The sequence below is a fragment of the Xenopus tropicalis genome, chromosome 4, assembly GCF_000004195.4.
Source record: "Xenopus tropicalis strain Nigerian chromosome 4, UCB_Xtro_10.0, whole genome shotgun sequence".
NCBI classification, from domain to species: Eukaryota; Metazoa; Chordata; class Amphibia; order Anura; family Pipidae; genus Xenopus; species Xenopus tropicalis.
In genome coordinates, this window is record NC_030680.2 from 16,793,082 (window position 1) to 16,808,438 (window position 15,357).

Consider the following 15,357-nt stretch of genomic DNA (forward strand, 5'->3'; position numbering starts at 1 on the left):
CAATCAATCAGCAGGTAGAATAACTTGGTCACCTGTTTAAAACAAAACATCTTATTGGTTGCTATGGGTTGCTGCTACTGGGCAAACTTAGTGCCTTTTTATTATATATGGGAATGAATGTGCTGGGTATGCTGAGTGATGCTCAATATACAGACGTTGCCTCTATGCTTTCTATCAGGAACACACTAAATGACGTTTTAATACATTTTTTACTGGGGAAAAGTATAAGGTTCTGTAACATCTGTAAGATCGGATGAACATCCCCAAAGTTTTGGGGGCTGGAGGCCTCTAAGAAGATTCTGCCATTGGGCTTTGTGGCTTATACATAGAGCGTTTGGGTCACGTGGCTGACTAATGCCTTATCGTGTCTGTCCGATAAAAAGATTATTATGCTTTTTCCATAAGTTGTCATGCTGAAGTGCTCCCCTTGATATAACCACAGAGTGCTCCATCTGCATAGTTGTACCACTGGAGACCAGACCTATCCTGGCTCTGGCCATATCGGGTGCTAATTTCCTCAGCTGGAAAGAGCTGATATATCTGACTTTGCCTCTAGTCTCCATATCTGCTTATATCTCAGGGTAACATAGTCGGTGTTGCCTCCGGCTCACAGTCAGGCACTTACCTTCCTCCTTCTCTTCCGTTACCAGATCTGGCACTATGTCGTCCACATTGTCGGGCACAATATTGCACTGGTCTCCCTGGGAGCAATCAGACATTTAACAGCAGATTAATATACTGCCCCACCGCCGCGGCAGGAGAGAATTGCATTTCTGAGCAGCCCAGTCACTAATTAACCCCTGCAGCCTGACAGGATAGCATATTCATGTGATGTTAACTAACGACTGGCGAGGATAAGCTCTTGTAATTCCTGTATGGAGATAAGGAGCGATTAACTGCCGCCTCTATGGTGTTTTTCATATGGTTTAGCTTCTGCATCACATATAAAGTCTGCACTAATGAGATAGATAGAAAGACAGAGATAGATAGTTAGATAGATAGATAGATAGATAGATAGATAGATAGATAGATGATAGATAGATAGATAGATAGATGATAGATAGATAGATAGATAGATAGATAGATGATAGATAGATAGTTAGATAGATAGATAGATAGATGATAGATAGATGATAGATAGATGATAAATAGATAGATAGATAGATAGATAGATAGATAGACAGACAGACAGACAGACAGACAGACAGACAGACAGATAGATAGATAGATAATAGATAGATAGATAGATAGATGATAGATAGATGATAGATAGATAGATAGATAGATAGATAGATGATAGATAGATAGATAGATGATAGATAGATAGATGGATAATATATAGATAGATAGATGATAGATAGATGATAGATAGATAGATTGATAGATGATATATAGATAGATGATAGATAGATAGATGATAGATAGATAGATAGATAGATGATAGATAGATAGATAGATAGATAGATATAGATAGATAGATAGATAGATAGATAGATGATAGATAGATAGATAGATAGATGATAGATAGATAGATAGATAGATAGATAGATAGATGGATAATATATAGATAGATAGATAGATAGATAGATAGATGATATATAGATAGATGATAGATAGATAGATAGATAGATAGATAGATGATAGATAGATAGATGATAGATAGATAGATAGATAGATAGATATAGATAGATAGATAGATAGATAGATAGATAGATAGATGATAGATAGATAGATATAGATAGATAGATAGATGATAGATGATAGATAGATAGATGATAGATAGATGATAGATAGATAGATAGATATAGATAGATAGATAGATAGATAGATAGATAGATAGATATAGATAGATAGATAGATAGATAGATAGATGATAGATGATAGATAGATGATAGATAGATAGATAGATGATAGATAGATAGATGATAGATAGATAGATAGATCGATGATAGATAGATAGATAGATAGATAGATAGATGATAGATAGATAGATAGATAGATAGATGATAGATAGAAAGATAGATCAATGATAGATAGATAGATAGATAGATGATAGATAGATAGATAGATAGATAGACGATAGATAGATAGATAGATAGATAGATGATAGATAGATAGATAGATAGATAGATGATAGATAGATAGATAGATAGATAGATGATAGATAGATAGATAGACAGACGATAGATAGATAGATAGATAGATAGATAGATGATAGATAGATAGATAGATAGATAGATAGATAGATGATAGATAGATAGATAGATAGATAGATAGATGATAGATAGATAGATAGATAGATAGATGATAGATAGATAGATAGATCAATGATAGATAGATAGATAGATAGATAGATAGATAGATGATAGATAGATAGATAGATAGATAGATAGATAGATAGATAGATGATAGATAGATAGATAGATAGATAGATAGATAGATAGATGATAGATAGATAGATAGATAGATAGATGATAGATAGATAGATAGACAGACGATAGATAGATAGATAGACAGATGATAGATAGATAGATAGATAGATGATAGATAGATAGATAGATAGATAGATAGATAGATAGATAGATAGATAGATGATAGATAGATAGATAGACAGACTAAACCCTAAAAACAATATATAATTGAAGCTGATGCTACAGGGCTGAGTATTAAGTTCTGATACAAATCCTATCGACTCTGCTTTCTGTATATGGGGGTTAGTTTCCCTTATTCTTTCCACTGGGCATTAAAGGGACGGCGACACCTTTAGAAGAACATTTTCCTATTACTCTTCCTGTTCACAACTTACCTTTCTCGCAATTCTTTCAATCACGACTCGAGCTACGGGTATGATTGGGCCACCCTCCGGGTCGTAGAAAGGGCTCTGCGGGTGATCCAGGCTGGTCAGGGGTCGGATTTTATCCTGGGGAATGGAGGGCTTGTTCGGGGACTAGAAAAAAAAGAACAAATAAAGCATTAACAGAGCTATTCATCATGATGTATTAAATACATATTCTATTGTATATATTATATATATGAAATCGACTGCACTGCATTGGCTGAAAGGTTGCCATCCTCAGGCACCCCCCTAATAGCTCAAGTGCTTGGGAATTTATATTCCTCGACCAATCAGAGGTCTGATTTATGAACAGCCATGATTTCATCTATAAAACTGGTAATGCCCTCGCCCCTGGATTTCCCTGGCATGTGGAATGCCACACCATGTGACTGCCGGGTAGCTACAGGTATTTGGGGGGGGGGGTGAACTGGCATACCAAGGGTCAGCTTTGGCCCTGGCACCCCCATCTTGTACACTGCCCCACATTTCTTATGAATATACAGACAGGGCAGTCTGGGACATTTTGCAAGGAAAAAATCAGATTAAGCCCCCTCTTCACTGTGCCCAATACCTCTTTGGCACTGCCTTCTAGCTGATTCTCCTTCTCTGCCCAATGGTGTAGCAGCTCCACCCCCAAATGCTTCACAGGCCTGCCCCTTTTGGTCCCGCCCCCCGCCTCCTTGTCATCAGTTGGTAAGGGGCCTAGGAAAAGGTGGCAGTTGGTTAGTGCTTAGGTAGAGGACAGAGGGGGAGGATAAGTGGGACCTGGGAAATATTTTGAGTCCTTAGGGGGGGTACATTTATTGCCAGGGGAGTCATTAATTTCATTTGACCCTCTTCACAACTTGGAAAAGAGGCATAAAATTGACTACGACATTTAGGAACAATACACAAGTAATTAATCATTAACCTGCTTTGCACATTTGATCAAACAGGAGAAAACTCTACCTGCACTAATTCCCTTTCCTTGGGACACACTACATTGCCAGACATCGCTCTGTCTTTTTTATTTTTTAGGGCTGAGATTACTATACATTTGCAACTGGAACTGCAGGCAAAATTACACTGCATTATGGGTAAAAAAACATGGCAATTTGCAGCCAAATTGGCACTTTGCACACTGCACCCTGGGGTGTTATCTATTGAATCTAATCAGCAGGTATCATTTACTGTTCATCTGTTTTAGACTTATTTGTTGCTATGGGCTACTGCACCTGGTCAGTTCCATCTATTATATATGGGGGTAAGTGACTAGAATTAGCACTATATCAGAGTAAAGAAATAATTCACGTATTCTTTGCATGCAGTACAGCAGTTGCCCAGTAGGAGGCAGCAGAGACACACAAAAGAATCCTTCCTATATTCCTATGACTTCTCTAATTACATAAGGCCAAACTATAAGTTGAATTATTTTCACTGCTTTAAAAATATTGAGTGATTAAAGGGCACAATATTAAAAAAAAGAACAGGAATACAAAAATACAAAGATATAAAATAGCCTGACATTTATAGAGAGTGTTATAAATCATTGAACTCCTTCGCAGCATCAGGACAAACTGCAATCATTTCTGTACTAAATATAGGAACACGTGTTATCGTTTCAGAATCAGGCCCATACGATATAAGCAGAGGCTTATCAATACTTAGAGCTTCCAATCACATGCTTGATTTCTAACAGGTGACAAATGAACGTTTCTGATTGGCTGCTATTGATTACTAGACCTGTGCAGCTTTTACAACTCCCAAACCTTCCATATATTTTGGTTATGGTGCCCAAGTTACTGCAGAGGGGCCCCGGAGTGCAAGTAGCAATACAAGTACAAGTATGGGATCCATTGTCCGGAAAGCCGTTATCCAGAAAGCTCTGAATTACGGAAAGCCCGTCTCCCATAGACTCCATATATAAATAATCCTTATTGGAGGCAAAACAATCCTATTGGGTTTAATTACCGGTAGTGTTTTACTGATTTTTTAGTAGACTTAAGGTATGGAGATCCAAATTACGGAAAGACCCCTTATCCGTAATACCCTTGGTCCCGAGCATTCTGGATAATGGGTCCTATACCTGTAGTGGGCACTGGGGTGAACTCCAGTGAAAATGCAAGAATGCCATGACACTTAACCAGCAAACTTGGAGGTGGCCAACAGGAAATTTACTTAATGAAGATTAGTTCTACTTGGCAACCTGCATGGTGGATCATTTGTTCCCTGGGCCAATAATCAAATCACATGAGTGTAGGACTACCACCTGTTTGGTTTGGACCTTGACAGCTACATTTTCAGAAGGGCTACCCGGGTCAAAACTGCCTGCTTGGTTTTCCAAATCGGTGCCAATAAGATTCTGACATGGTCTAGAGGGGCTTTTATCAGCCTATAGTGCACTGTATGGCCACCTGTATATACAGAGGGAACAGCATGCAAAAACACCCCACAGTTGCTCACCTTTGGCTTATTTGCACTATAGGCCCAGTATTTGCACTGTAGGCCCAGTATTTGCACTGTAGGCCCAGTATTTGCACTGTAGGCCCAGTATATGCACCGTGAGCCCAGTACTGTAGGCTAGTATTTGCACTGTAGGCCCAGTATTTGCACTGTAGGCCCAGTATTTGAACTCTAGGCCTATTATTTGCACTGTAGGCCCAGTATTTGCACTGTAGGCCCGGTATATGCACCGTGAGCCCAGTACTGTAGGTCAGTATTTGCACTATAGGCCTAGTATTTGCACTGTAGGCCAGTATTTGCACTATAGGCCCAGTATTTGCACTGTAGGCCCAGTATTTGAACTCTAGGCCTATTATTTGCACTGTAGGCCCAGTATTTGCACTGTAGGCCCAGTATATGCACCGTGAGCCCAGTACTGTAGGTCAGTATTTGCACTATAGGCCTAGTATTTGCACTGTAGGCCAGTATTTGCACTATAGGCCCAGTATTTGCACTGTAGGCCCAGTATTTGAACTCTAGGCCTATTATTTGCACTGTAGGCCCAGTATTTGCACTGTAGTCCCAGTATTTGCACTGTAGGCCCAGTATATGCACCATGAGCCCAGTACTGTAGGCTAGTATTTGCACTGTAGGCCCAGTATTTGCACTGTAGGCCCAGTATTTGCACTGTAGGCCCAGTATTTGCACTGTAGGCCCAGTATTTGAACTCTAGGCCTATTATTTGCACTGTAGGCCCAGTATTTGCACTGTAGGCCCAGTATATGCACCGTGAGCCCAGTACTGTAGGTCAGTATTTGCACTATAGGCCTAGTATTTGCACTGTAGGCCAGTATTTGCACTATAGGCCCAGTATTTGCACTGTAGGCCCAGTATTTGAACTCTAGGCCTATTATTTGCACTGTAGGCCCAATATTTGCACTGTAGGCCCATTATTTGCACTGTAGGCCCAGTATTTGCACTGTAGGCCCAGTATTTGAACTCTAGGCCTATTATTTGCACTGTAGGCCCAGTATTTGCACTGTAGGTCCAGTATTTGCACTGTAGGCCCAGTATTTGCACTGTAGGCCCAGTATTTGCACCGTGAGCACTATAGGCTTTGCACTATGCACTATAGGCCTAGTAATGTCACTCTCTACTTCAGTCCATGGAACTTAGACAGTTTTCTTGCCTGTGTCTGCTGCATAGCTGGTCCCTCAGTGACAAATGTCCCACCCCTGGAAAGCCTTCTGCTCCTTATTGGACTAATACCCCATGTACAACAAGTGTGGCATACCCCCCGGGTACAAAAGGTAATGCAGGAAAAAATACTACATTTCCAAAACTGGCCGCTAGTCTGCTAACAAGTCCTACAACTTCTGGGGGGATTCAGAAGAAAATTGTACTCGCTTCTTGGTTGCTATGGGGTTACTATGTGAAATCAAGTTCTGAATTTCTGAATATATTTCAGATATTTGCTCAAAATGTTATATTTTTTTTCTCTGTAAATCCACGGATATTTTCTTTTTCAGCGCTGGCAGCACATCAGTTGCCTATTTCCATCGTGCCCAGCGCCTAGTTCTGTGACAGGACTGAAAATTGTAGAAACGGAGCTTTTTCTCAGTGATTCATCGTCGGCTGCAAGAGCACCATTTCCACATTCATGTCTCTGCCAGCCCAATGAAGGGAAAGTTATTTTGAAAAAAGAAAGAATATAAACATGTTTCTCAGACATATTGTAACTGGCAGGGGAGTTTCTCTTGCGGAGACTCATAACTCATTATAACAGATTGGTTCAGTCAGGGACATAATCCCGATGGTGCTGGGAGAGGTTAGGGTTACTTTATATGGTACAGCCTCTTTGGGACGGATTTGTGGGTTTGGGGCAGCCATGTTGGACTGTGGCAGATATGCCAATGGAATAATGGTCCCGGGGGCAATCAGCTGGCACTTTCTGTAACATCCAGTTTGCTCTCCTTTATTAGCACCTTTCCACAGCTGGATTTGAACTCTGAACCTCATGGTTTGTGGCTGCCTTGCCTTACATATAGGCTTAGTGGGCAGTCTGCAAGCCCCTGCAAGTTTATTTCAACAAAGGCTAGCCACTTTAATATTTCATTATTATCACTTGGGGCTGCACTGCATGAAGCAATAGGCACCACTAATTCCAACCCAGTCCTACCTTGCCTAATATTGGTCTCGGTTAGTGAGTTTTTGGGGTTTATTACTGATTTCCTATTTATCCTTTTCTTTCCTTTTACTTGATTCCTATTCCTTGTCTGGTTTGCCTTGGGGGTTTTTTCCTAGTCTTGTCATGGATTCTAATCTTGACTTGTCTGTGCTCCTGGCTATGGTGCCTTGGCCAAGCTGAACTTGCTGATCTTTACCTATCTCTAACCTTGGCCTGTATTCTGATTAATATGTTGTTTATCCCTTGTCTGTGCTGTTCTTTTTCAGTCTATTCTCAGCACGAGCCAATTACAGCAACTTACACTAGCAGTTGTGGGAGGGGGAGGTAATGGTTATCAGCAAAAGAGAGTGCCAAGAATGCTTTTATCGAGCACCCTGTGAGTTGGAATTGCCTTACATAACACAGACACATAAGACTATTGGGGTTTGGAGGTCTAGATGGGACCCTTCAGGTTTGGGACAGTCAAATAGAACTGTTTGAGGTCTGGGTCTGGCATTAGGACTGTTGGAAGTCTAGGGCCACAACACAGGATTGTAGGAGATGTGGAGAGGCCAAATAGCATTGCTGGAGGTCTGAAAGGTTCACACAGGATTACAGAAGGTCTAGGAGAGCTACACATGGTTCTAGAAGGTCTGGGACTGTCAAACTAAACTGTCTGTGGTCTTGGACAGCCAAATAAGACTGTTAAGTATGCAGAACCTCAAAGAGAACTCTTTGAGACTATAATGCCTCTTGGCATCTCCTTCAGGGACTTTCAAAGCTGAGAGTTTCTACAAGGATTCGTTCGATAAAACCCAACCCTTCCTGACTGTGCAGGAACTGGAATTTAAGGGCCCCTCTGTGCATTGTTATTTCATGTTATATTCTACATTGGGAAGCAATAAAAGGGATAAAAGGCCTGTGCTTCTTACTATCTACATAATAAGAATGCTTGGGGCGTGCACCAATGACCGTACAGAGCTGCCACCCACGGACCACAACCACAGAATGGATCTTCTGTCAATGAGACTTTCCAAGTTTGTGAAATGAAATATGAATGGTCCCCTCAGATATTGAGCGGGGAGGCTAATTTGGTCAAGAAAAGCTACATTAATTAAAACAATGACTGCTTTGTTGTCCTGTAGTCCTTTACTGAGAAAGCAAACAAGAGAGAAGGGGAGTTTGCACAACCCAGGGTTAACAGTACATTTTTAAAACATATACAGCCAATAAAGTTATTTAAGAAACACTAAGCCATCAGGTCAGGAAATTGGGGCGACCAAAAGGACTCTGCAGCTCCGAGAGATCAGGCTTTCCATGCAATCATTCACCAATTAACTTGAAATGGAACCATCTAAGTGGCCCTGCTTCTCAAAAGGAGACGCAGCAGGTTCTATTCTGGGTCTAGGACCTCCCAAGGGAAACCTAAAGATCAAATTCTCCCGTGGACCCATTCCCACCAGCATCAAGGGCAATCGAATTGTCTGCACCAAATACGGGGAATTTAGCTAGAAAATTAATTGAATTCAGAAATATATATCGGGCGGCTCGCCTGTTCCCATTAAAAATAAAAAGAAGAGGCAGCGTTTAAAAATCAATAGTTCTCTGAAAATGTAAGCAATTGCGAGGCTTCAGTATTCCCAGGCCAGGGGAAAAGTAATGGTGCAGATACATAGTCGGACACATTAACCTTCCTGCTATTAAAGGCACCGTGTTCAGATGAAGAAGCATTCGGAATGTCTGCAGAGCGAAACCAAATGGCTCCGATCGATAGGGGAGTTGTGGGGATTATTGTAGGGCCTGCCGATGGGATGACAGATTGGAAGGTTCCCTATTTAGCCACGTGCTGGCAGATACAGTGGATCATTTCAGGAAAGGGTTGAATGAGAAAATACAACTGGTATTAATACTACTAGCGCCATGCTGACTGGTTTCATTTCCTGATAATATAGTGCCTGGGCACGTTAATGTGGCCCTTTCCCAACAGGCAGGCACAAACCACTTTTATAATAGGGGGCCCAACTAGGGTTACCGCCTGTCTGGTTTTCACCCGGATACCCTGGGTTACAGGAAGGCGGTCTGGGTGAAAGTTTTCTGTTCAGGTATCTTAATTTGAAGATTCTGTGATAAATGGAAATCATCCAGTCACTGATCTCCATGTCATAACCCCACCCCGTGATGTCACCAACCCACCTAAAACATGTCACTGCCCAGTGGTGTTCTTGGGGCCATTTCAAGAAATGGGAATTTAGCTCTTAAAGTTTTTGCTGCCCCTAGTAACTAGCTGCTCTCTGCGGCCTGAGGCAATGTTCTCACAGCTCTGACGCTGGCCCCCCTTACCTGTTCTGCGCTTACCTCTACCACATAGGAGCAGGTCCTGGGTGGGCCCTGAGTGGCCCTGCACCCTGACATCACCCTGCCCTGAAATTATACTGCCCCCAGCCTGGTCCCATTGTTGTAAAAGGTAGCAACCCTAGGCCTAACAGGGCAAATGCCCCTTTTGTCTAGTGATGTGCGGACCAGACCAAAACCCGGTGGGTTAAGGCCAGCATCCAAACAACTTTCACTGGCTGTGAGCAGGTCTGGGTTGAACTTTACTATGCGCCCATCCCGGACGCGACCTTACTATGCCAAGCTTCTGCCTTCGACCATTGATATCTGTAGATTCATTCCTGTGTGCCTTGCCCCTTTAATGACATCAGAGAGGGGCGGGGCAGTCGCTGCTCTATAAATACAAAGGCTCAGCGGGTGCGGGCCGTTTTTTTGTTCTTCACACATGGCTTCTTCTCTCCTACTCAAATCAAGCCATGCAACTGCTGTAGGCATTTTTGCCTTAGGACATTTGATTTCAAAATAACCTAAAACAGTAGCTTTAACTTTAATCTGTTCTTTTCTGTATTTCAGCTCAATGCTACAGCATGGTGTGTACACAGGGGGCTTTCGCTGTGTGTGTGGGCTTTTAAAATCATTGCCATATCAACCTCCAATGGAGTACCTATAGGGGAGGAAGAAGCAGACCCTATGACTACAGGGGGCCCAGGGAGAGAAGGATCACACTAAGGACCTGACCCCCCTGGTCTGCACCACCAGATTTCTATATTGGGGTCCTTGGAAGCTCAAGGTACACCACTGTGAACTTCTACAGCGCCAGTAATATTATGGACAGCCAATAACCTAAGATGCCTTTGGGCTCGGCTCCCAGTGGTGTAACTATAGGGTGACTGGACCCTATGACTGCAAGGGGGTCCCAGGGAAAGATAGGACCTGTTAAGGATCCATGTTCCTCTCAGCCTACACTACTAGAAACTGGGCCACTGGAGAGGTCCAGTGGTGTAACTATCAGCACCAGATTTCTTATGCGGGCACCCCGAGGCACACCCATTCTTTGCAACCCCCCCCCACATTTAAACTCACATATGGGGAGAGGTCCTCATTGCTCCGTATGGGAGCAAAATTTCCGTGCGGAGGGGTGGCCTCCCTAAATTTGTGCTGCTCTAGGCCCAGGCTTTTGTGGCCTCGCCACAAATCCAGGCCTGGTAACTATAGAGGAACCAGGACCTGCCATTGAAGGGAAAGAAGAGGCCCATAATGACCCTTGAACCAGCTCTAAGGAGGTCAAGTTACACCTCTGTCAACCCCTCTGTTGTAGCTTGTCTTTGCATTGGGCTTCTAGAGAGGTTAATTTAGTGGTAGCAGACCCTATGATTGCTGCAGGCCCCAGGGTAAGAAGGTACCTGTTAAAGGCCCCTGATGCCCCCACGCTTCACCAACAGATTTCTATGTTGCGGTCCTGGGATGGTCAAGTTACTCCACTGTCACCCTCCCTGTGATAGCCCCAATGATATCATGGAAACCACATGACCTTACTGGCATTCTGACTGGGCTTCCTGAACATCTAGGAGAGCTTACTATAGAAGCATTTTCTCAAATCTTACCCTGAAGCCATTGAGACTGGCATCCACCATTCACTGTTTGAGGCCCATCTATAGGTTGATGAACCCACAGCCCATATAAGACTTTATTGGGATAGCCCAGATTTGCAGACCCCTTTGCATAACTTTGTTTCCAGGCCAAACTCCCTATTCTGATGACAGTGCCCCCGTAGAACTATACTAAGAATTCTGTATGTCTTTCTCCAACCAAAGAGCAGATATTCGTTTTACTGCTGGCGAACGAAAGAAAACTCCGGCTCCCGATTTGCTATTTTACAGAACTACAGACTGGGGACATTTTTAACACTAATCTGCCAACTATCATAAACTCCCAATGACTCGGTTATTGCTGGAATTTTCCTCCTCATACATCTCCAGCCCTTGACTTATAGGTGGCTACAGCGAGCGCATTTCTGCCTCCTGCAAATAAATCTGCTTTATGCGCCACATTTAAGGGGTTATTGGTTCCATGATCATAAGATAAGTATTAGATATATAAGCCTTAATATCATCTGACAACCTGAACTACATGGTCTGGATAACACAGAAATCCAAGTCGGCTTCTCCTCTAAAAGCACTTAGGTTTAACCCTATGAGCTCCCCATGCATCTGTCTGCCAGCCTGCGACCTACTTTTTATAAGTGAAATATAATTGGAATATAAAAACATGCATATTCTTGGAAATAAATAATTGCACCCCCAAAAGTAGAGGGACAGATAATCTGTTTTGGAGAGATGGTTATACTGTATTTATAGGGCTTGTAAACGCTAGTTTTGCTATACAAGTTGCCAAAAAACACAATTATAGATGCAAGAAAATTCACCAATGATAAAAAACTTCATTATAAGTGCAAAAGAATTGACCAATGAGAATGCTGATTCCCAGCATCTTGCTGGTACCTTACATATAGAGATAATTATGGCATTTTCCCCTCATTATATGGCACAGGAATCAGACATGGGGATAAGGACAGACTTGTTCAGTGCTGGGAAACTGTATTTAATGCTCCCAACTGCAGGAACAAAGAGCCAGATTTATACAGATCAGCTGGGATTCTCATTGCAGGATTTTTTCGCATTTTGCAAAGATTTGGGGAAAAGCTTAGGAAAAGGTTTATTGTGCAAAACTGCATTACATTATTCTGGGATTTGTAGTCCAGCAACAATTGAGTAAAGTTTGGTTGAGCAGTGCAGCAGGGTTTACATCCCCTTTAATAAACAGCTCCATCAAAATACTATATATATACTGCAAAACTAACATTTATCATCTATAATTACAGCAGGCCCCTGACAGAGAAGGGACCTGTTAAGGGCCACTAATCCCCCCAGGCTTCACCATCAGATTTCTAGGTTGGGGCCCTGGGGTGATCAAGTTAAGCCACTGTCAACTTCAATGTTACAGCCCCAATAATATCATGGAAAACACTTAACCACACATAACAGATTTGTGAGTGGTAAAACTTTAGGGGTGGCCTGCCCGTCAAGGCTTCTTCTTCACTTCTTCTTCACTGGAGGCTTTCTTGTCCAGCTTTTCCAGTCCCCAAGCACCACAGGACAAACCTTGTAGATACTATATCAAACTGTAAAAGGGTGGGGCTTGTTTAAAAGTGGGAGGGCTTCTGACAGATTGTAGGTGTGTTGGAATATAAATGGAAATGACCATGTTAACCAAGGACATGAGCTCCATCTCCTCCCATCTTGAAATGCTGGTAGATATGGTCCAACTCAATATAAGTGCAAAAACAAATGCACCTACCTCATAGGTTACCCCACTGTCAGTGCCTGCATCCCATGGGATCAAATCTTGGATGACCTTCTGGACCCAGCCGCACTCTTTGGTACAGAGATCCTCAGAGGAAAGGCCTACGTTCCAGTCTGGGCTGGGACCCATCATGGCCAGGAAGGACATCAGGTGACGGCTTCTGTCCACTGAGAACTCAGCTGAAGGGGCAGCCCTCCTGTCCAAAGCAAGAACACAAGGTCAGAGCACAGCTGTGGGGGTACGTGGGGGAAACCTTTATAAAATGCTCAGTGTAAATGTACATTAACATGATTTTGCTTTCCTCCTTCGCAAATCTGATTGGGGCTTGGATACAGGGCGGTTCTCTACAGGCCTATTATAGTGACTACACAGATGTACTGCTCCTAAGCTGCCTGGCTATTGCTCACTTGCCTGGGTCTCAGAGAACCTATTATTCAGGTAAATAGCAATTCCTTGTGAAGTGATTCCTGTAGCAATTACTGCAGAGAGGGAAGGAGAGAGCGATGCCTCCCTACCACTTCCAGCCGCAGATCAATAATGTTCCACTCCGGCCGCCTGTTAGAAGAGCGTCTCGGGCAGATATATTCCTCCTTAACAAATAATTACTTTTTGGAAAACACACAGAAGATCCCAGTGACTGGGCAATTAAATGACACTGTGGTCTTGTTTCTGACTTCCAGCAAGATCATAACCCCGCTTAAGGTGACGGATATTAAAAAATGCATGGAGGAGAGGGGGGGAAAAAGCTCTCTGTGGCCGTGCAGCGGCGGGCTGAGCTGCCATCAGGCCCTGGCGGGTGATAAAGAATTTATGTTAAGAGTTTTAGGACTTTAACCCCTGGTGCAGGGCTGGCAACGAAATATATTTCCTTTTTATTGGGGTTGGGTGCTCAAAATATATGAGAAATTCTCATTAACAGTGACCCCAAACCACAAGGCAGTCACACCCAATCAATTACTGATTTGGATTTATTGCTGTTAAGAGTATTAAAAGTCCATCTGACCATAAACCTACCTTAGAGCAGTGGCTCGGGGGTGGGTGCGGATGAGGGGAGCATAAGCAGGGGAATAATTCATATTTACAGAGGTTTAGATTCCCCTGAAAGAGATCAACTCCCCCAAAAGAGACCCACCCACTAACCCCCCAACTTCTTGACCTGGTCTTTGTCCAAGGTTGAGAAGGGACTTGAGAAGACCCAAGCCTGAGCTGCCCCCTTAGCTGACATATAGGGTTGTCACCTGTACAATTTTAACCCGGACAGCACGGTTTTCGTAAGAGATGTCTGGGTCCTGCCCAGCTTTCCAAATTAAGAAAATGGGGAAAGACTCACTGAGACTGATGCGGTGATTGGCCAATCGCAATCAGCGCATCGTAGACCCATCCAGTGACGGCATGGTCCTGCCTCTTCCCCACCCCGTGATGTTTGGCCAAACTCATCCAACTCATCCCACAGGATTCAGGCCAACCCACACATCACTAATAGCCTTATATTTCTGGCCTCCCCAAAACTTCACCCTCCTTCACCCTCCTTCTTTGGTGGAGAAGTTCCTATTTTGTTAGACTGCTTGTTTGAAAAGCGCAAGTTGCCCAGTAAGCTTGCAGACGTAAATGAGCCCCAGGGCTGCTCCTGCCATGGGGTAAGGGGAGAAACTCGCCTCAGGTGACAGGACACAGCCAGTTACAAGGGGCAACAAAAAGCCACCTCTGGTATCTTCAAGAGCCAAATTTTCCTTTTTTAAAATAGCATCTCTGCAGTAGCGATGTGGCCCCCTCTGGACCCACTAAAGTTGTATACACAGAGTGGAAGATAGGGGGCGACATCAGTGCTGATGAGCCTGCTTATGTTTTGACCTGCTGTACCAACCCAAGGCCATGCCAGCCCTTTAGCAAATACCCCCAGTAGCTCCCCTTATTCTTTTCTGCTAATATCCATGCTTTGGGCTGCTATCAGTTACCCCAATATATTATGAACAAAGGGGCAAAACTTTAGGTGGCAGCAGCCCCAGAATCAACTGTAGGAAGGATCCATCTTACAGGGCTTCATAGAAACAACTATTTCCTAACTCCGACTGCTGCTGCTTGCATGTAACTAACCCACGGCACACCTACATTGTAACTGATGTGTCACAGTCTGTATTGAAATTAAGCAAAAAAGCAATTAAAATTAACAGCGGGAAGTGATGTGGAAGGAGGGTAGATCTAGTATCTCCCATGTTGCCGTCTGTTGAGCCCCCTGAAG

General features: G+C 43.1%; 1 protein-coding gene across 1 annotated transcript in view; it reads right to left on the reverse strand.

Annotated features, from left to right (window-relative positions):
- spon1 (spondin 1, extracellular matrix protein) overlaps window positions 1-15,357 on the reverse strand; it is a 214,068-nt gene that overhangs the window by 15,119 nt on the left and 183,592 nt on the right. Inside the window, 3 exon segments of the mRNA NM_001097272.1 lie at window positions 626-701; window positions 2,807-2,947; window positions 13,113-13,314. Coding sequence (NP_001090741.1) covers window positions 626-701; window positions 2,807-2,947; window positions 13,113-13,314 — 419 coding nt within the window.